At 44.9% G+C, this 20,381-nt stretch overlaps 1 protein-coding gene across 12 annotated transcripts in view; it reads right to left on the bottom strand.

The window, feature by feature from the left end:
• COBL (cordon-bleu WH2 repeat protein) overlaps positions 1-20,381 on the bottom strand; it is a 310,332-nt gene that overhangs the window by 125,696 nt on the left and 164,255 nt on the right. For all 12 annotated transcript variants that reach the window (XM_055293133.2, XM_055293134.2, XM_063609524.1 and 9 more), the window contains one exon: positions 1,364-1,537. In XM_055293133.2, coding sequence (XP_055149108.1) covers positions 1,364-1,537 — 174 coding nt within the window. The remainder of the gene's footprint in view (positions 1-1,363; positions 1,538-20,381) is intronic.

The raw sequence follows: 20,381 nt of genomic DNA, 5'->3' as shown, positions 1-20,381 counted from the left end.
GAGACACACTGCAGATAATCAGAAGAAACAGCTTTGTTTTCCATTTGCATCATCTTATCATGGATGCATACGACAAAAAGGTACCATTTGTGCCTAAATTTCTTTTTATGAAAATACAGCTAATATATTATGAAGAACTCAAAATAAGTCAGTTTCATTAGAATGTATGTATATATTCTTTTTTTTTTTTTTTTTTTTTGAGACAGAGTTTCTCTCTTGTCACCCAGGCTAGAGTGCAGTGGCGTGATCTTGGCTCACTGCAACCTCTGCCTCCCGGGTTCAAGCAATTCTCCTGCCTCAGCCTTCTGAGTAGCGTGCACCACCATGCCCAGCTAATTTTGTATTTTTAGTAGAGACGGGATTTCACCATGTTGGCCATGGTTGGTCTTGAACTCCTGACTTCAGGTGCTCCTCCTGCCTTGGCCTACCAAAGTGCTGGGATTACAGGCATGAGCTACTACATCTGGCCTAGAAAATATTTAAGAGACGCAAAAATAAAAATATTTTCTTTGAAAATGTGTTGCACTACAGGCTTTTCAGATAGATTTTTAGGGATATGAAGGACTAAGGATGGGAGAAGGATGGTCTCTGAGACCCAGGGATAAAGAACACCCATGAAGGAACAGAGATGGATGTCCAGAGGACTGACTTGCAAAAATAGATGGACAGACGGACTACCTGGACAGACCGACAAGCAGGCTGATAAGGAAATTACATGACATGTCAGGATCCTGCCATTTGGTATCTGCTGCTATAACTTTTAATCAAGATCCAGGGGCCAAGCCTCACATTCAGGAGGCACAGACTTAGTTTTTAGGATATTTTGAGAGCAAATGAGCAAAAAGGGGCTTTGAACCTAAAGACTAGCAGGGGTGTGACACTCTCAAACTATGCAACTGGGCTAGGCCACATGACACAAGTGACAAGAGTTAGGAAATAAAGTCCTGCCACAGAATGAATGGATTCTGAATTTGCTTTCTGTAAATGTTGGCATTTGTGGCATGCTGCCTCCACAGGAAGCTGGGATGCAGTCAGTCAGAAACATCTCAGTCCAGGGAAGAAGACCACATCCTTATCTTTACAGCTGCACGGTGAATCTGACATATTAGGGTGTGTGGGGAGCAGGACTGGGCTGCTGGGTATATCCTGACTGCCCTGGGGAACTCAGCTTCTCAGAGTTAAAATCATGAGCCCTTCCTGGCATCTTGCCTTTACTTCTAAATAAAGCTTAAATATTTGCCCTCAACACTCCAGTCGCTACAGCCACAAACATGAAGGATTACTGTGTTCCCAGGGAGCTTTGGAAGAATCAACGGTGTCACTGAAAAGATGCTTTGGTTGTGAGAACAGCCCACTGCCCTACCTTTTCCAATGCCTTGTCTTGCACAGGTGGCCCTGAACCTGGAGGAGGAGGGGCTCGGCGCTTCTTCATCTCCGACTTCACGGACACCCCTGAGATGCTGCCCAGCGAGAGGGATGGACCCAGCGTAAGGGAACGTGAGTGCATGGATGGGGAGTTGGGTGTCGTTAAACAGCCCTGTTGGGGAAGAGACAAACAGAAAACCAAATCAGTATGAGATGACTTCTCCCCATATGAATGCTCACATGTGAAGACAAAGTTCCAATCCATCCACCTGAGCTTGAATGGCAGCTGTTTCTGCAGTCAGCTTGAATGGCCTGAGCAAGCCCTGCCTGTAGCTTTCCAGGGAAAGCTGGAGAAGATGCTGCAGGACAGACTCATGCTGTGAGGCTCCCTTTCTTAATCATGAAGGCGATGGCAGACTCTTTAAGCCACTAAGAGAACACTTAGCAGCTAGAATCATTTAAACCTCTTAACCAACCTGCACGTGTGAATTGGCCTCCTTAAAACTTTAACCCGTTGTCAGAATGAGCTCTTAGACACTGAAAAGAGGAAGGAACTTATCAAGAAATACATCTTCATGGGGAAGACACCAACAGTCTCGGTCATCTTGGGAAGTACTCCACTTGTTGCCAGGAGGGGGCTTATGCTTCTTCTAATTTTCAGAAGTTATGAAAACTGACAATGTGGTATAAGCAATATGCTGTGAAGACTGTCTAGGACCATCAGTACAGTACTTAGTGACAGATACCCAATAAGCTGAAAGAAATACAAACCAACACACTAACTAATTGCTCTCAAGGGGCAATTTCTACACCAGGGGGAGCAGGCTACAGGACACACAAACTTTTTTAATCTTTTTTCTCCCTAAGGTCTGCTTAATAGAATCATGTAAGTGCTAGTGCATAAAGAGCATTTGGGGAACCAGCAGAACCAGCACTCTAACTTCAAATTGAAAACAAGATGGTACCATGCTATGTCCTGGTGCCTCTTCTCTCCTAGCCCTGGCAGATCTTCCACAGCACCTGTTAGCATGGACACAGTCAACACTGACAGCCAATGCAGTAAAGGGGTTAAGCCCACAGATCTTGGAGACACTGCCTGGGTTTGATTCCTTCTTTTGACCTTAGACGAGGTATTTTTTGGTGTCAGGAGTAAGATACAAACCTTGGGCAATTTTTAAATTTCTCCCTACCCCAGTTTATCTCCTGTAAAACTGGGGTAAATAATAGTTCCTGCATTACAAAGCTATCATGTGAATCAAATGAATGACTGGATGCAAAAGAGCTTGAAAGAGTTCTTGGCACATTGGCTGGGTGTGGTGATGCACACCTTTAGTCCTAGCTACTTGGGAGGCTAAGGTGGGAGGATCTCTTGAGCCTGAGTTTGAGGCTGTAGTGAGCCATGCTGGAGTCACTGGAAGACAGAGTGAGATCCCACTTCTTAAAAAAAAAAAAAAAAGGAGTTCTTGGCACAAACTAAGTACCCAATATGTGTTAGCTATTATGATTATTTTATGATTATTATACTTGCTTGTTTGTATCTTTCTCTCCCATTAAGATGTGAATGCAATGAAGACAGTAATTATCACTCATTTTTACTGAAAACTGTATGTAATCCCAGCTCCAAACAGTTCCTGGTAGGTGGAGGGCCCTTCAGTCAACCTTCCTCAGACTGAATGAATAGACAGATGACCCTCTGGGTCACTATGCTTTCATATTTTACATAATAAGCTTGTCGGTAAGATTTCATTTGAACAACTAGTTCTCCATATTTAAAATGAAGATATAAAGGAAATCCATCGTATTAAACAATAGCCCAGTATTATTTGTGCTCAGACACAAATGCTGTTGCTCTGCCAGTTATACTATCATTTGTTTTCCTGAAAAAAAATTGAGTCACAGATTTTCTTGTGCTTAAATATTAAAGCCAAAGGACAAAGCACTCCATGAAGGCTGCTTTTTATGCCATTAGTGCTTCCCTGCAGACACTGAACATCAATGATGCCCGATGCTTTGGCCATCAGGTACAGAGTTCCCATAGGAAACAGGTGACGGTGATATAACAGAAAAGAAACTAACACCCAGAAAACTCGTCAATGCCTATTTAGGCTCCTACAGAAAAATGTAAATTGCTCCCTTGAGTCCTTGAGTTCTGCAGCCATCATAGTCATTACTAAGCAAATAAGCCACGCAAAATAAACTCTGCCTTGCATCCACCTCCATGGCAACAGTGAGGACTCAGGGAGACGCAACTCAGATTTATTTAACCCTGCAGGATCTAGAAGACTAAATGAAGCACAGGAAGCAAACCAGAGAAGGGATTTTGCTATTCACAGCTCTGGAGCTGGAAAGGTGTTTTGCTGGATGGCTGGTTTGTACAAATACCCCCAGATCCAGGGGGAATGCAAACCCCATCTTTCCTCATCAATAGTCACTTAGCATATGGCCAGAGCATGGACACTGGGACATTCCACATTGTTCTGTTTCCTCATCCATAACGTCTGCTGACAGTGACTGCACATGCACACAGTCATGCACATGTGCACACACTCACAGGCGTGCACTCACACATGTGAACACACATTTTGGAGGATGCTTAAAGCTGTGGTAGTCGAAGAACTACACACCTCTACCCATGCCACCTGCTATCTCTAAAGCACACATGCCCCATCTGACATCCCAGAAACACGATGTCCATGGCAGTGCATTCCACAACCACATATCTAATTGCTTGTCTTCACTCCACCCTGTCTAGACATGGAACTCCCAGTTCCTCTTGTCCTCGGTCCTCACCACAACTATGCCTGCCTGACTGATCACTCAACACTGCTGTGAATCCACCTCTGTCCCGTAAGTGCCCTGAGCACTTAAGGAAGGTCTGTGCAGAATAATCCCTTAAAAGAACTTTACAGCCCCCTTCCATTGCATATTGATTTCAGGTTTTAATTCATAATTTTTTTGCTGTCATAAGCATCCTGGACATTTTGCATTATCTACTTTTTAAGGTAACGAATGGGAATAGACCCCATATAGTAGGTACATCCCTATCTTTAAAATGGGGAAAATTCCATTGCCTTCAAAGTTGTTACAAGCATTAAATGAGGTAATTTAGATAAAGCACATTAGAAGTGTCTAATATATGTGGTTTTCTTCTTCTCTGATACCTATTTTGGGTGACAATGACCTCATGAGGGCCACAGTGAGATGACCTTGAATGGCAGAAAGTCAGAAGGCGAAAGTGCACCCCATCCCAAGTCCTCCTAGAAGTTCTGATATTGATTATCTTCAGACAATGGGCTCCTCATGAGGCCTTCATCTGTGACTCTGGAACTTAACTGAATTTCAATAGAACAGATGATTTTTCTCCCCTAATTTGTTCTACACAATTAACAAATATCTCTTCCCACCTCCCACAATGCTCCCAAGGAGGTGGATTGCAGGGTCCAGTGGTCCTGAGCCACCAGGCCCTCTCCTCAGTTCTGCTACTCAACAGTGTTTCTCAACCTTCAACCCATGGGAAGCCGAAAACTTTTTGCTGTCCAGAGAATACTTGTGTTTCATTTCTGTCTTCCTGCTTTCCCTACTTTTGGAATTTGTGTGCAGAATTTAGAAAGCAATCCACAGAATAATGTGGGAGGAAAACATTGTGAAGTATTGAGTCCTTTAAAGTCCTGACTCATATCAATACGAAGTCAAAGGGAAAACCAAGAGCTTAACGCATGCAGTCTGGAGTCAAAACGGCTTGGCCCCCCCCTATTATCCCAGTTTCCGTGGTTGTCTCCTGCTACAAAGTGGCAAAGTTCATGAGGGACAGGCCACTGCTTGCCTGCAAGAGAGGTTTGGTTTCCTGTCCAAGCTTGTCAATATATACATGTTTTTAATATCAAGTTCTTTTTTTGTAGGGAAGTGAGTCATAGCTCTCACCAAAGGTTGGCACCAAAATCCACAGATGTTGGCAGTCATGATCTTATCAAATTTTCTCAGGAGTTGCAAGTGCAACCAGATAAATCATTAAGAAAAAGCAATGAATAACAGAAAAGAAAACTAAGCAAACAAAACCTTCTGTCTCAGGCTTCATGGGACTTTGGTTGGTGGGATTTAAACTTCCTCCAGGCCAGCTGCTGTCATTCAATGGATAGTCGAATTCAATGGCGCCCACCAAAGACAATGCAAAACTCTCTGTGTCCATGTCACCACACCACTGATAGCCAATTAAATCATTACATTCAGTATAAAACATCAGTGATTTGACCCTCATATGCACATCTGGGGAGAGAAGACAGGAAGAAGAGGAAGCTAACCATTTCCAGATCTGAGTGTCGGCTCAAAATAAAACCAGTATCATCTGCCACAAGTGCTTTTGACATGGTTCCTAATTTTAAATTTACACACACACACAAACATTTATGTATGCATGGGTGTGTGTGTGTGTATATATATGTACATATTTGACTGCTTCTGTTTAAAATGTATTCATCTCAGCAAAGCTTATTTTTCTTTTATTTGACTTTTATTGTGACGACAAAACACTACTCCACTGACAGGGACAAGGAGCTATGCAGAGCTAGCACCAGGCAGCAGGGGCACGGCCCTGACAGCACAAGTGCCCCATAGAACCTGATAGGGCCCTGAGAGTGCAGGGTGTCCCTACAATACTTTTAAGGCTCACAGGTACCACAGAGAACACGTTGTCTCCCTCGCTCATTGACTTATAATTGATCAGAGATCAGTACCAGACAAGAAGCTGAGCATGTTCAAGGTAAACATCCCTATTTCGAGTCAGCACAGACTGCCATGTTTCATTTCCCTTTGCCAAAATTCTTGAAGAGATCCTCACAGAGCTGCCTCACAAGCACCCCCATCACACAGCCTAAGATGGATCAATCTGTTCATACAACAAAAAGGGGCTTGGTGGACTTCAGCCCCCCTACTGTACTGCACAATATACTTCCAGGGACAAACAGGAGATGCTGTACCTGAAATCTGTTTAAATTAATTTTTTTTTTAAAAGAGATGATCATTTTGTTTCCATTTCTCAAAGGTGTCCACCCTACAAATACAATTATATCTTGACTCATTTAATCAAGTCTACCAAAAGCCTGAGTAGAACTTTTGACATGGCTATTGAGGAATTCAGATGTTGATTTCTATTTCAAGGTTAAGGGACATGTTTTGGTTACAATAAGTATACTCTGAGCTGGCAATCAACAATCCTCTCAGCATAGGCTCTTCTAAATGGGATCAGATCCTCTTAGAATGGCATGATGTCTGCTGTTTTGATGGTGAGAAAAACTGAGGCCCAGACAGTGCTACTCAGGATGGCTCTGTGCCCTAGTGATAGAATAAACTAGAAAAACTGAGGCCCAGACTGAGCTACTCAGGATGGCTCAGCTCCCTAGTGATAGAATAAACTAGAAAGATGAAACTAGAAATATGTTCCTGTTGCTGCCTGCAGCCTCCTCTCCTTAGACGATGCTGCCCCCTTTTGAAAGGCTTTACAACCTTTTTTTTTTTTTTTTCAAATGCTTTGTTAAAGAATCAAGTGGGAGGGAAGATTCCAGAACCTGTTATCCACACTGGCTTTTCTTCAGATCCAGGTGTCGACAGGACTCAAGGCAGAACAATGCAACACAAACCAGATGAGGCAAACGGGCATTCCCTGGGGTCTGTTGGGCAGAGCAGCTCAGGTCTGTCAAAGCTCCTGGTGAGGCGAGAATGGGGAGAATACTGCTTCTCATCTGTGGTGGCTGGCACAGTCTTGGGTAAGGGCAAGGCCAACTTTCCTTCCCAAGAGGGTGTTCTCTGTCTTTGCATTTCCTTATCCTCAGGGCACAGCCTTCCTGACAGACACTACTTAAGCTGAATCCCTGAACCAAATCCCGAGCTGTCTTTTGGCATCCTGGAAATCCTGCACTGATTCTGAGGAAGTGGCAAAGAAAGAACCATGAAGCATGCCAGCTTCGTGTGAACTGAACACCATGAATGGGCAGGACAATGGAACTTAGGAATCTCATTTCTACAGGGTGAGGCGAGTAGGAAACGATCACTCTTTTTTGGCCAAGTGCCCCCATGGAACGCCTGGGGGATGGCATTTTAAGTATTTAGAAGAAGAAAAGTGGCAGAGGCTATTTGGTCTGGATGCATATTTCAGCCAACAAAATACCGTGCCACATAAGCTCTCTGATGTTTTCTCGCCTGGCAAGACATTTTCTTAAAATGAGCAAACAAAGGTATCCAACTGGTATTTGATTTTTTTTTTTTTTTTTTTTTTTTTTTTTTTTTTTGAGACAGAATCTGTCACCCAGGCTGGAGTGCAATGGTGTGGTCTGGGCTCACTGCAACCTCTGCCTCCCTGGTTCAAGGGATTCTCCTGCCTCGGCCTCCTGAGTAACTGGGATTACAGGAGCGTGCCACCACGCCTGGCTCATTTTTGTATTTTTACTAGAGACAGGGTTTTGACATCTTGGAAAGGCTGGTCTTGAACTGCTGACCTCAAGTGATCCACCCGCCTCGGCCTCCCAAAGTGCTGAGATTGCAGGCATGAGCTACCGTGCCCGACCTGGTATTTTATTTTCCCTTAACAAAACTGGAAGACAGGATTGAAGGTGAGCTATCAGACAGTATTTCAGTCTTATGAAGCAGGACCATCTGCGAGGCATTTGAATGTTTAGAATGCTTAACAATGACAATTTCAGAAAGGCAGAAGTTTCTGAAAAGCTTGTAAATTAAAAGGAAATGAGTCCCGGGGTGCTTCAAAGATGGATGACATGCGATGTGTGTCCTCAGGCAGGCAGGATCCTGTGACAGTGGCCACAGCAGACCGCAGAAGCTCATCTCCAGCCAAGCTAGGGGAAGGGAGAGATGCAGTGCATGGTGCAAACTTCATCAGGGCAGGTGGAGGAGGAAAAGTAAGAAGAAGGGCATCAAAGGGGAAGGATAAGGCAAGAGAAGGTTATGAAAGGTTAAGTCATAATGTGCAGAGTAGTGACTGACCAGAATTAAAAAGCAAGGAGTGGGGGCTTGGCAGCAGCAGAGAAGAGCATCACAGAAAGCATGTTCACAGGGCATGCCTCAGTCTGCATGCGTGTGTGTGTCTGTGTGTGTGTCACTGCTTCTGGTCAGATGTGAGATTTCAGCTGAGGCAAACTCAATTAGATACAGTTTCAGGGAAAAATGAGGTTCCAATTTATATAAATAATACAATCCTAATGAAAATGGGAAGGTTTTTCCCTCTCAAATGCGCATGTAAAATTTCCCATAATTTATGTGGTGACACATTTTGAATAACTGACTTACAAGTTCAGTTTTCTATACTTCATCAAGAGTGATATTTTATGTGTAGCCCTCCTCCAGATAAATGGATTTCTCCAAACGAAACCAAGTATTTCGTGTTAAGTGGGCATTCTGTTAATGAGCATTTTAATAATACCATGGACTACACCAGGAAAGGAATGAGAAACTCGGCTGTAGATGTGCATGGGGCAGGTCTGGGTGCCGACTGAAAGGGCACCACTACAGGACACAGAAACAAAACAAAAAACGGAACAATTCCTATGCAATAAATATGATTGTTTCTAAAACGTGTACCAAATCAGGAAGGCTTCCCTGTAACTCCAGGTAACTGAGTCATGAATGGAGGAAATAAGCTGATCAGATTTCTTCCTTGGCAGAATTTCTTTTCAAGAAAAGTAGGATTTATTTTTTAAGAAGCAGGAAAAGTAGCCGTGTGGTTCAAGAGCCTCTCCTCTGGGGAAGCAGACTAATTCTCTGATGCACTGTTTATAATGTTGCCCTCTCTAATCTGCTAAAGGGACTTACCATTCATCACTACCTATATGTAGCATGCTATAGAAGAGGGTTAAGAGGGTGGCCACATAATTTATTATCCAAAATAGAACTATTTTTCAAGTGACCTAAAGGAAGCCTAATGGGAAAGAATGCAGTGACATCAGCATTGTTGGGACTGTCCCAGGCTAGCAGAAGTGTGGTCTCTCCACCTGGGCGGCATGTGAGCTGACACCTGCCAGGTGCAAAGAGAACAACTAAGCCGGTTAGGGAGGAAATCTAAACTCCAGACTCAGAAAATGGTGATAGATTCGTGTGCAGACATGTATTTTACATGTATTAAACCACTTGACCCTCATACCAGCTCTATGAGGAAGGTAATTACATGGTCCTCATTTCACAGCTAAGGAAACTCAGGTACAGAGAGTTACTGGTTGCCCAAGGTCACACACTAGGAAGTGGTGGGGCCAGACAGGCTGGCTCTGGGGCAGAGGTTCGCAAACAGCTGCACAGAACTCCCTGGAGCTTTAATGATGTGCACACCCAGGCTGCACACCAATCCAAGCATATCCGAAACCCCGGAGCCGGACCAGGCATTGGCTGTTTTCCTTTTTTAAATTATGATAACAAAATGTGTGTAATAACATAAAATTAACCGTGTTAGCCATTTTAAAGCATACAATCCGTGGTGTTAAGTACACTGACACTATCATCCAGACATCACCACTATCTAGTTTCAGAATGTTTTCATCATCCCAAAAGGAGACCTTGTACCCATTAAGCAGACACTCCCCAATCCCCTTTCCCCACCCCAGTCCCGGACAAACCCCAATTTGCTTTTGGACTCTATGGATTTACCTGTTCCATATGTTTCATATAAATGAAATCAAACAATATATGATCTTTGTGTTTGGCTTCTTTCACTTAGCATAATGTTTTCAAGGTTTGCTCACATTGCGGCATGCATCAGTATTTCATTCCTTGTTAAGGCTGAATGTTTGATGTATATACCACATTCTTACCCACTCACCTATTCATGGCCATTAGCATTGTTTCTACTTTTTGGCTACTGGGAACAGAGCTGCTGTAAGCATTTGTGTACTGTTTCACTTGTTTTTAATTCTTTTTTTCTAGACAGAGTCTCACTCTTGTCGCCCAGGCTGGAGTGCAGTGGTGCGATCTCAGCTTACTGCAACCTCTGCCTCCCAGGTTCAAGTGATTCTCCTGCCTCAGCCTCCTGAGTAGCTGGGATTACAGGTGCCCGCCATCATGCCCAACTAATTTTTTGTATTTTTAGTAGAGACAGGGTTTCACCATGTTGGCCAGGCTGGTCTTGAACTCTTGACCTCAAGTGATCAGCCCACCGCAGCCTCCCAAAGTGCTGGGATCATAGGTGTGAGCCACCGTGCCCGGCCTGTTTTTAATTCTTTTGGGTATATTCCTAGGAGAATTGTGGCTCATATGTTATTTTCTTTTTTTTTTTTTTTTGAGATGGAGTGTCGCTCTTGTTGCCCAGGCTGGAGTGCAGTGGCACGAATTCAGTTCACTGCAACTCTACCTCCCGGGTTCAAGCTTCTCCTGCCTCCATCTCCTGAGTAGCTGGGATTACAGGCGCCCGCCACCATGCCCAGCTAATTTTTGTGCTTTTAGTAGAGACGGGGTTTTGCCATGTTGGCTAGGCTGGTCTCGAACTCCTGACCTCAGGTGATCCGCCCGCCTCGGCCTCCCAAAGTGCTAGGATAACAGGAGTGAGCCACCGCACCTGGCCTGTTATTCCTATGTTTAACTTACTGAGGAACAGCGAAAATGCTTTCCACAGTGGCTGTACCATTTTACACTCTCACCAGCAATGAACAAGGGTTCCAGTTTATCCACGTCCTGGCCAACATTTTTTTCCTTTTGTTTGAACAGTCGTCTTTCTGTGTATGAAGCGGTGTCTCACTACGGTTTTGAACTGCACTTCCCCCACTACTAATGAGGTGGAGGCATCTTTCCGTGTGTTTGCTCCCACTAGGCATCTGTGTTTGGGAATCAAGAGTGGGCCCCACCGCTCTGACCTTTGCTCCTGACCATCACAGCACATTGCCCAGGCTGGAGGTGGCTCATTTTTATTCTCTCTTAAGGAACAGTGCCTTAGATCATCAGCCATCAATATTTTTACTGGCCCCAAGCCCCATGATTTCATATGCATGGGTTTCACGCACAAGGTGCCAGCCTCTGAGCAGCATCTGTGCAAGAGCTGCAACTCCATCCTTCTGTCTTCTTCAAAAAGTGTATCAGAGAGGGAATAATCACGTTTTCCAGGTGAAACTCAATGGCTTTTGCCTGTGTAAGTAAATCACTCACAAATTTGGGTACTCTATTGTTAATTAACAAATAATTAATCAGTCCCTCCTTGGGGCTCCCCGCCACCTCCTTTTAGAATTGCTGCAAAGCATAACGGCTGGTCAAGTGCACATCCCCATGACTGAAGGGAGGGGCTGCCAGGCATACGCATCTCAAGGTCACCCATGAAGTTCACCTTCAAAGAAATCAGCAGTTTCCTTGAGGTTCTCCTGGCAATCTTGTTATTTAGCCCCAGTCCTTTCCTATTTTCTGGCATGACCTGTGGGACTCAGATTCTGTAGCTCTTCTGCCATGCCCCATTCCGTTCTCCCATTAAGATATTATCTCTTGTTGGAAATAAAAACAGGGGACAGAGGAAGGTGACCGCCGTGGAGCTGCTAGTGCAGGAATGCAGGGGTGGGGGAGGGGGGGCAATAGCCCAGATTTCTGGGAAGCAGGGAGAGTTAGAAAGAAGGCCTGATGAAGAGCTGTGCATTTTCTCATGTAAAGGCAGGTGGTGCAGAGGGGGAGTCGCAAGGAATACGGGATATTCCCTCGCTTCTTTCCAACTCAAGATGAGCAGGTCAGAGCAGTCAGGAGGAAAACCCAAGACCTACAAAAGTTACTTAATAGGAGGGCTGTGATCCATTGGGAAGCTGGAGAGCAGATACGGCTGCTGATCCCCTGGCAGCCCCAGGAAGGGTGTGACATTCTCAGCTCCCCACCTTGGGCATGGTGATGCGGAGCCAGCAGGGGGCTGCTCATTAACCTGCAGGAAGTGTTCTGCAGGCCAGGGTCCCTGCACAGGGACAGCAGAAGGCACTGCAGAGGGGAGGGGAACGGCTTGCCTCTCAGAGTCCAGTCAGGACTCTGCAGCCCTGGGGCGGCTGTGTCAGCCCTGGACTTGCATGTGGCTGGGTGTGGCCTTCCCTCTCTAGAGAACAGCTGAGAGCCAGCACACTGAGAACCCGCCCATGGCCATCCACTAAGCCCTTCCTTGTCCTGGCTCACAAAAAGGTCCCTCAGCCTTATATGGGTCACATTTGTTAGAAATGCTTGTTACTTGGTGCTGTAAAGAAACAGCATTTGAACATAAATTTAATTTTCTCAGCAAGGTCATTTTTACTTTCTGCAGAAAGGGTACACTCGCCAGCAGTTTTGCCAGGAGAGTACACCAAACAAAGAAGACAGGGTCATTTATAACCTGACGCGTTCACCTTACTGCTGTATCTGGTTTCCACTGGCCAGAACGGGACCTCGCATTCTGTATTTGTCCTGATTGGCTAGCAACTTAGAACTTTTTAAAAGAGGCAAAGGTAGAGGAGAACAAAGGAAGAAGTAACTTGTGGAATGCTGAGAAAGGTAAAAACACCCCCAAATAAGGAAGAGGAACAGGCTATGACCTAACGCCATCTTGGACTAATATAAGCATGCCAGGGCAAATATTTAGGCGAAATTGTGGGAGCTAAGAACATAAAGTACATTGATTTTTCTTTTTTTTTTGAGACAGAGTCTCGCTCTGTCATCCAGGCTGGAGTGCAGTGGCGCAATCTCGGCTCACTGCAAGCTCCGCCTCCCGAGTTCACACTATTCTCCTGCCTCAGCCTCCCAAGCAGCTAGGACTACAGGCACCCGCCACCATGCCCAGCTAAGTTTTTTGCATTTTTATCTTATTTTTAGTAGAAATGGGGTTTTACCGTGTTAGCCAGGATGGTCTCGATCTCCTGACCTCGTGATCCACCCGCCTTGGCCTCCCAAAGTGCTGGGATTAGAGGCGTGAGCCACCGCACCCAGCCACATTGATTTCTTTATTACGGCTAGCAGATATGTAAGAATGTTAGCACAGGTCTTTGAATAAATTATTGCTTCTAAGAGAAGTTACTATTTATTCCTAATTAGACGGAGAGGAGAGTATCTTTGAAGAGGAACCTCTATTTTACTGTTTACACATTTGTGCACAGGGCAGGTGGGAGGCAGCCAGAGTGACTAGGGGGTGGGCTACAAAGGGAAGGGGACCCATTTCCCCTCACCTTCCCTTGCTTCATCTTTCTCTCATAGCTCATGCTCCACCTCAGCTCCTGTTAGATTCTCTTTTGGTTGGTTTCTAAGGTACAACTCTACTGGCTTTTAAGCAAAACTATAGGTGCTATTCAATGTCTCCGTCTCCCCAAGTTGCAGGTACCCCTCAGTGGCCCACTGGGTCCTGCTGCCCTCCATCTTCTCTCTGACACAGCACCTTCCAAGGCCCTTGGTCCATGGATGCTGTCCACGTCGCTAAGGTCTTGTCCTGGCCCCTCTCCTGCCTAGCTGCCATAAACGCCCTTGACTTACTCCCAAATTTTCTTCACTTTCCATGGCTCACTCCTGAATTTCCTTAACTCCCTTTCCTGGCAATCCTGCCAACTGGAAATGCATATCCCTCCATGACCATGGCTCTTGGCATTCTGGCCTCACCTGTCTGAGATCCACTCCCCTGAATACCCCTTCAGAGCCAGGCCAAGGTGTGGGAAGGGAGGTGGGGTGCTGGCAGCGGGGGCTGTAGCAGAGGCAGGCCAGGGCTGGCTGTTTAGACACCCCCCCTGGAGGACCACTGCTCCAGGCGTCCCCAACCCCCTTATCATTTACTCTGTGTATGTGTAAACATGCATACACATATATAACTTCACCCTACCACAAAAAAAATCTCTTATCTTTGTAAACACTCGAGCCCACAATTCCAATTTTAATACAGGGAGCACACCTCCCTATTTCTGGGTGGTGTGGTTTTCCAAGTTCCCGAGACATCCTCTATATCAAGGTTTGCTATAAACCCCAAGCCTGAAGGGGCATTTATCTTCCCCATATGGCCCCACAGCTACACTGTTCTGCTGCTTGGCTTGATTTTGTTTCCATTTCTGTGAGGCAATGTGAAGTGCAAGTGTCTGTCACTTCTCATGAACAGAGTCATCTCCTGATGATTGCTGGAGGGCTGCAGACACCCATTTTCTGAATACCACAGGGGCACATCACTTCTCCTGAAAGGACAGGAACTGGCGTCTGTGGTGCCTTCCCCACCTGTGGTCAAAGACAGGTCTGTCCAGGCTCCAGGCTTTCTCCCCAGTCACACTTTCTTCAAGGGACATGTGTTCCTGAACCTATCTTCACACCACAAGCAAAACACCATCCCCACTTTGTCTACAATTTTATCTCCCACTTTCTGAGCAACTTTTAAACTGGCTGGTACAGTTGCAAAAATAAGCAAATAAACTGATTTTCTCGTTGCTTTTAGAGTGTTTGGTGAACTTACTCTTACATGGATTTAACCCAATTCCAAATTTATTATTTCACTATTTGTCTCAGAATGTCTTTTTGTTTTGTATTTTGTTTTTGAGACAGAGTCTCACTGTGTCGCCCAGGCTGGAGTGCAGTGGCGCAACCTCACCTCACTGCTACCTCCTCCTCCCAAGTTCAAGAGATTCTCCTGTCTCAGCCTCTGAGTACTGGGATTACAGGTGCCCACCACCACGCCCGGCTAATTATTGTATTTTTCGTAGAGCCGCAGTTTCAGCATCTTTGTAAACAGCACCTTTGTTGGCCAGGCTGGTCTCGAACTCCTGACCTCAGGTGATCCGCCCGCTTCAGCCTCCCAAAGTACTGGGATTACAGGCATGAGCCACTGCAACCAGCCCAGAATGTCTAAAATAAGAATACAAAAGTGATCACTTCCTTTGGAACTTCTCATGTTTTCTTTATTTCCATTAAAACCCTGGCAGTTGGCATTCTCCAGGGAGATACTTCCAGGCATGCATGCACACACTCTCACACAGAAAACAAGGTATGTGTCCCTTCCACAAAAAAACACTGTAAGGGGAAGGGACAGGAGCCGAGCCCCTCTGAGCTGCAGAATGATGTGTATACCTTGGGCTCACTCATCAGCTAAGTGACCTGTGTATCCCAGGAGTGCCTTAGCAGAGTAGCCCAACCTTCTGGTCCACCACAGTCTCTGATAGTCCAGTGTCTACTGCTCTTACTCAGAAGGCCTGCAGCCTAGACAGCTTCCTACATTTCTGATAGCGCTCATGATTGAACGTAGGTGTTAGGAAAGGAAGAGAAGTCACTCGGCATGCCTCTCATACTCATCCCACACCAAGAGAGACATCACTAGTCAACCCCAGCAATCTTCTCCATTCAGTGTTTCAGGAAGCTCCCCCAATACACAGAGCTGCTGTGGATCATCATCATTATTATTAAATGGCTATACTCCTCTTCTCACATTTTGATTGTCCTCAACATAAATGTTAACATTTCTCTTGGTTTCCTGGAGAAACTGTGGGAGTCAGGCAATTCTCCAATACTCCAGGAGAAAACAGAAACTATAACTGATCTTCTTTCAGCCTAAACAATGAAACCAGGTTGACACAACTACTTGGCCACTTTCAGTAGATGATTCTGGTTGAGTTCATTGTCCAGATGAAGACCACCTATGGCTGTTCGAGGTTGGGCAGAGACCACAGGCTGCACAACTCAAAGGGAAGTGTCTGCTTCTGGCCAAGAGGTACTAGATCTTGGGGAAAGTGCTTTATTTTTCTTAGCACAAAATTATAGCTGGGATGTCATGTTCTTACCCAGATATGAGCCCACGCTTAAACTCTTTTCAGATGCTCAGTTGGTTCTTTCTGGTCGCAGAGAGCCCCTTCCTCAGGAGCAAGAGTCACCTGCTCCCCTCCCCACCCCAAATCAGCACTGACAACTCCTCCCAATATTGATCTGACCTCTGACCATGGTCAGGGAAAGAAAATGAGTCAGTCAGCACCCTGTGCTTGCATGAAGCAGACAAAAACACAGCTCTTTCAGATGTGGATCTTTCTGCCACTGAAAATCCTCGGCTCTTTCCCATACTATTGTCAAATCCCATCTCAGTTCAGCTGCTGTACATTGGCAAACATTTTCAGCCTTGATGCACTGATTTATGTTCAAGTCCTCTGGCCTTGCATCACAGGCAACTAAGATCTGTATAAATGCTGTATGTCAGCTCAGCAGCTATCCCACCCAGTTCTGCTTTATCTACAACCTGAGGCCTGGAAGTATGTTGAGTTCCCATGCCCTGGGATGCAGGTGGACATCACTCCTCTAGGCTTTCACAGATCAGGAGGAAATGCCCACTGGAAGAAATCTGCCCCCCACTCTGGCATCACACCTGCCCTTCCAGAGTCTCCCCATAAGATATTAACAAGTGACTGGTGTGGCTAAGAATGCAGAAGAAGGTGAAAAACTAAACGTTCTGATTTTTAAAAAAAGATATTTGAACCTTGTTAACCATTCAGAGTATATCCTTCATGACCTGGTAGCTTCATAAAAGCATACAAAGAGAGGCGGAATAAACATTTAGGGTAATTACAGTTGGCCTGCAGCAAAGTCCAGTAAGCCCTGTAATTTCCTAGTCAAGAGGAAGCTCAGGCTTTAGGACAAAGTGAAAAACAATCATACCAGCAGATACTAAAAGGATTATTTCCCAGCTTCCTTGGTTAGGACAGAGCTTTGAATCATTTCTTCAAGAGCAGAAAGGGCTCTGTGTGCCTGGCTCAGGCTGGACACACAGCCTCCTCCTGGGAGATGCCACAGACAAGCCAGGGTCGCCCACCAGCTGTTCACCAATGGCCAGCACCCTCAGTGGCCTGTGGCCATTCTTTAACTCAGTGTATTAGCAAAACGTCTCTTTAATGATCTGATTTTGGCTTAATAGCCATTTCCTGCTCACAAATCATATGATCTCAGGACAAACTCTACTCTTATTCAAAAAGTCACACTTTGTGATGCACACATTCCATAACGATGCCTTAAAGGTTTAGGGACTATGGCATTACAGGAAAGTGCCAAGATAGACTAATACTCCAAGACCAGAAAAGGAACACTCTGACCAGGCACAAGGGACAGGCCCAAGACAAATGAGCAGAGATGACAAGTGCTCCAGAGACAGCTGTTGAATTCTGATTTAAGGTAAGACAAAATTTAGGAAGAGGGGACCATTTAACCATAAGTCAAATAAAAATCAATTACTTTGCAATACTAGGAAAGTTCTCACATCTGTAGCTTGTTTCTTAGCTACCCTGACTCCCACGCCAGTCAAATTTAGTTGGTACCATGGTTCACTTTTGTCCCATCCTCCTAAGCCTCATGAACCCCCCAGGCTGCCAACTCCCACATTTACATTTATAGGGCTGATTGCATTTTTATAGAAACCGTCTCTGTCCAGCCCCTTCTGTTAGCACATTTGCCAGACCTAAAGCAAGAGAAAAAAATGGCAATAAGCTATTAATTAATATTTTCAAGGTTTCCCAAGTATTCTTCTCCTTCAGTTAAATCCACTGCTGTGAGATTTCTCTGTTGCTTCCTACAACCCTACCTATGTTTTCTGTTGCTAAGAGTTGGCAAAGGCAGAAAATAATTCCAAAACTAAAAGTGGTTTCATATACAAGTTAATTGACAATATAAACAGGCTTGAAAGCAGCATCTTTTCTCATCCTTGTTGTATGATTTATCTGGTGGACTCAGGGCCCTGTCGGGGAAGAGGCTGGCGATGGTCTTGGGGACATTTCTGTTTCTCATGCCTGAATGGGAATGCTCCAACTGTTCAGCCCAGGCATTCTCTAACTTAGATCTGCCATCCATGGCCCCCAGATCAAGAATCCTCAGAAAGGGCAAGCAATGAACTGAACCAAACCACAATCCTTTGTTATGAAGATTTTCATTTTTACATATGGCTAAGAGCTACTTATCACTAGCCTACTACTGTATATCATAACATTAACTGAATTTACTCAGGATTCTAATTTTGTCCTCTTCTGTGGGTCCCACCTGTCATGGGGGATTGTAAAGATCTTATTAAATGCATGCCCACTCCGGTGAGACGCTCATAGCACAAAGAAAAGATACTTTTTTATTAGCACATCACTGGCATCATACAAAAGTTGGTCTTAGGCTTTAAAATGCTATGACTCTTGCTTCTCAATAATACAGTACTGTTAATTTTGCTTTATTGCTACCAATTAATTATTACTGATAATTAAAAATATCTAGCTAATAATTAAGGTGGTTAGCAAATAATTTTAAAATAACTAGAATAAAGTAAAAACAAGAAGTCATCCCTATTCTATGCTAAAAAGCAACCATAAATGTAATCATTCCTAATGCATTTGTATATTAATGTTTCATTACTGAGAAGCTGCCTGCAAGTATGTGTTATTTAAATAACATTGCGGAAGATTTCATCGTGACTGCTGTTTGCTGTTAACAGCATGCTCCGTGACCTACAATCTCATAGATAGGCTTCTCTTCTCTTCTCTTCTCTTACACAGTAGATGGGCAATATGATTGCTGACAGCCAGTGAACTCACATGACTTCTTTACATCCTTCCCTTCCTTGTCATCAAGGAAATGGGGACAAAAGACCACGGAAGCTGCTGTGGTAAGGAGGCCACAGGGTCTCTGGCCCTGCTTGGTGGGTAACATCAGGACAGCCAGCTGAGTAGCACCTCTGTTCTCCCTTTCAGTGATTCCAATATCAGTACTGTCACACGGCGGCCAGCTAACGTTTTTATTTCCCACACTCCTTTGCAGCAATATAGAGCCATGTCCTTAAGTTCTCGCCAATAAAATGAGAGTGGATGGGAGGTGCATGTAACTTCCAGACTGGCCTGTAGAGACCTCACAGATGTGTCCTTCCACGGTGTCCCCTCCAACTGACGGAGAAGCAGATGGCCGTGTTCATCGTGGAGGTCCGTGTTACTGAAAGATGAGTGCCTCCAACCTTGGCAGATGCTGGAGGATGCAACCTTCCAAGTCCCCTGAGAGTCACCAGGAGCCTCTGAATTCAAGCTTCTGAATTCTGGGGATTTCCTTTGTGACAGCAGCTTAGCCCAGCCTTACTAACATGTTGGCCACAGTCAAGGGATATTCTCAGTCCATGCATATTCTCCACACATAGAAGGAAGCCAGAGGAGAAACCATGAGGGTGGTTTTAAGCTACAGCCCTAAGGCTGGCTGCTGGACCTCATAAGAACAGGCACAGACCAATGTGCTATGAGCGCAAACTGAAGCAGAGAACATGGGCAAGGCACGGAGGGCCAAGGCACAAAGGGGCTTTGAGAGGCTTAGAGGAAGGGTGCCACAGAGCTGACATCACTCACAGTTCCAGAGGAGCGAATAGGATTCTAATGGAGGCAGCAAATCCTGATCCGGGGCATGACTGTACTTCAATAAAACAATAGATGTCATTATATCCCAGCAAAAGCATTAAAATGAGGCTTCTCTTTCATCACCCTCTGTACGAATAACTCCCGGTGGGATGTGGGCACCTCCCCTCCTCTCTGAGAATCCGTGGCTGGTCCATGGGTATCATTAGGGTCTACATCACTGGCACACATCCCAATCCCAACCTATAGGCGCGGAGCCAGCAGGTAAGAGGAGAGGAATGGGCATGGGCAATTTTCACAAAACACTCGAGAAAATTCAGTATATCCTCTTCCATTTCCACTAGGGAAAATATCATTCAAAATCTCTGCATCAAAATTGAGAGTTCTGGGCAACCAGGCCATCTGCTTCAGCATTCACCATTTTCCTTTTTCTGTGTGTAACTTTTGCTTACACTACTGGAGACTGTCTCTGACAGGGGATATAAAGTATTAACAAACTGTGACAGAGATCAGTTATTGGCTACACTTCTGACCAAGGCAGGCATGCGTTCAATGAACACATCTAAGTTCCTACTCTTGTTTCCAGGCACTGCATTAGTTGAACAATCAGAAATAATAGCAATAATAATAATAAATGGCTCTGTCCTCATAGAGCTTAAATTCACTTCACCTGTTTTCTCCCAATTAACTCCAACGTTTTAACAAAATTCAGCTATAAATGGTTGTTGAGGTCACAAG

Source organism: Symphalangus syndactylus, chromosome 9 (genome assembly GCF_028878055.3).
Source record: "Symphalangus syndactylus isolate Jambi chromosome 9, NHGRI_mSymSyn1-v2.1_pri, whole genome shotgun sequence".
Classification (NCBI taxonomy): Eukaryota; Metazoa; Chordata; class Mammalia; order Primates; family Hylobatidae; genus Symphalangus; species Symphalangus syndactylus.
Note: the sequence above shows the minus strand (reverse complement) of the source record. Positions and strands in the feature narration are given on the sequence as shown.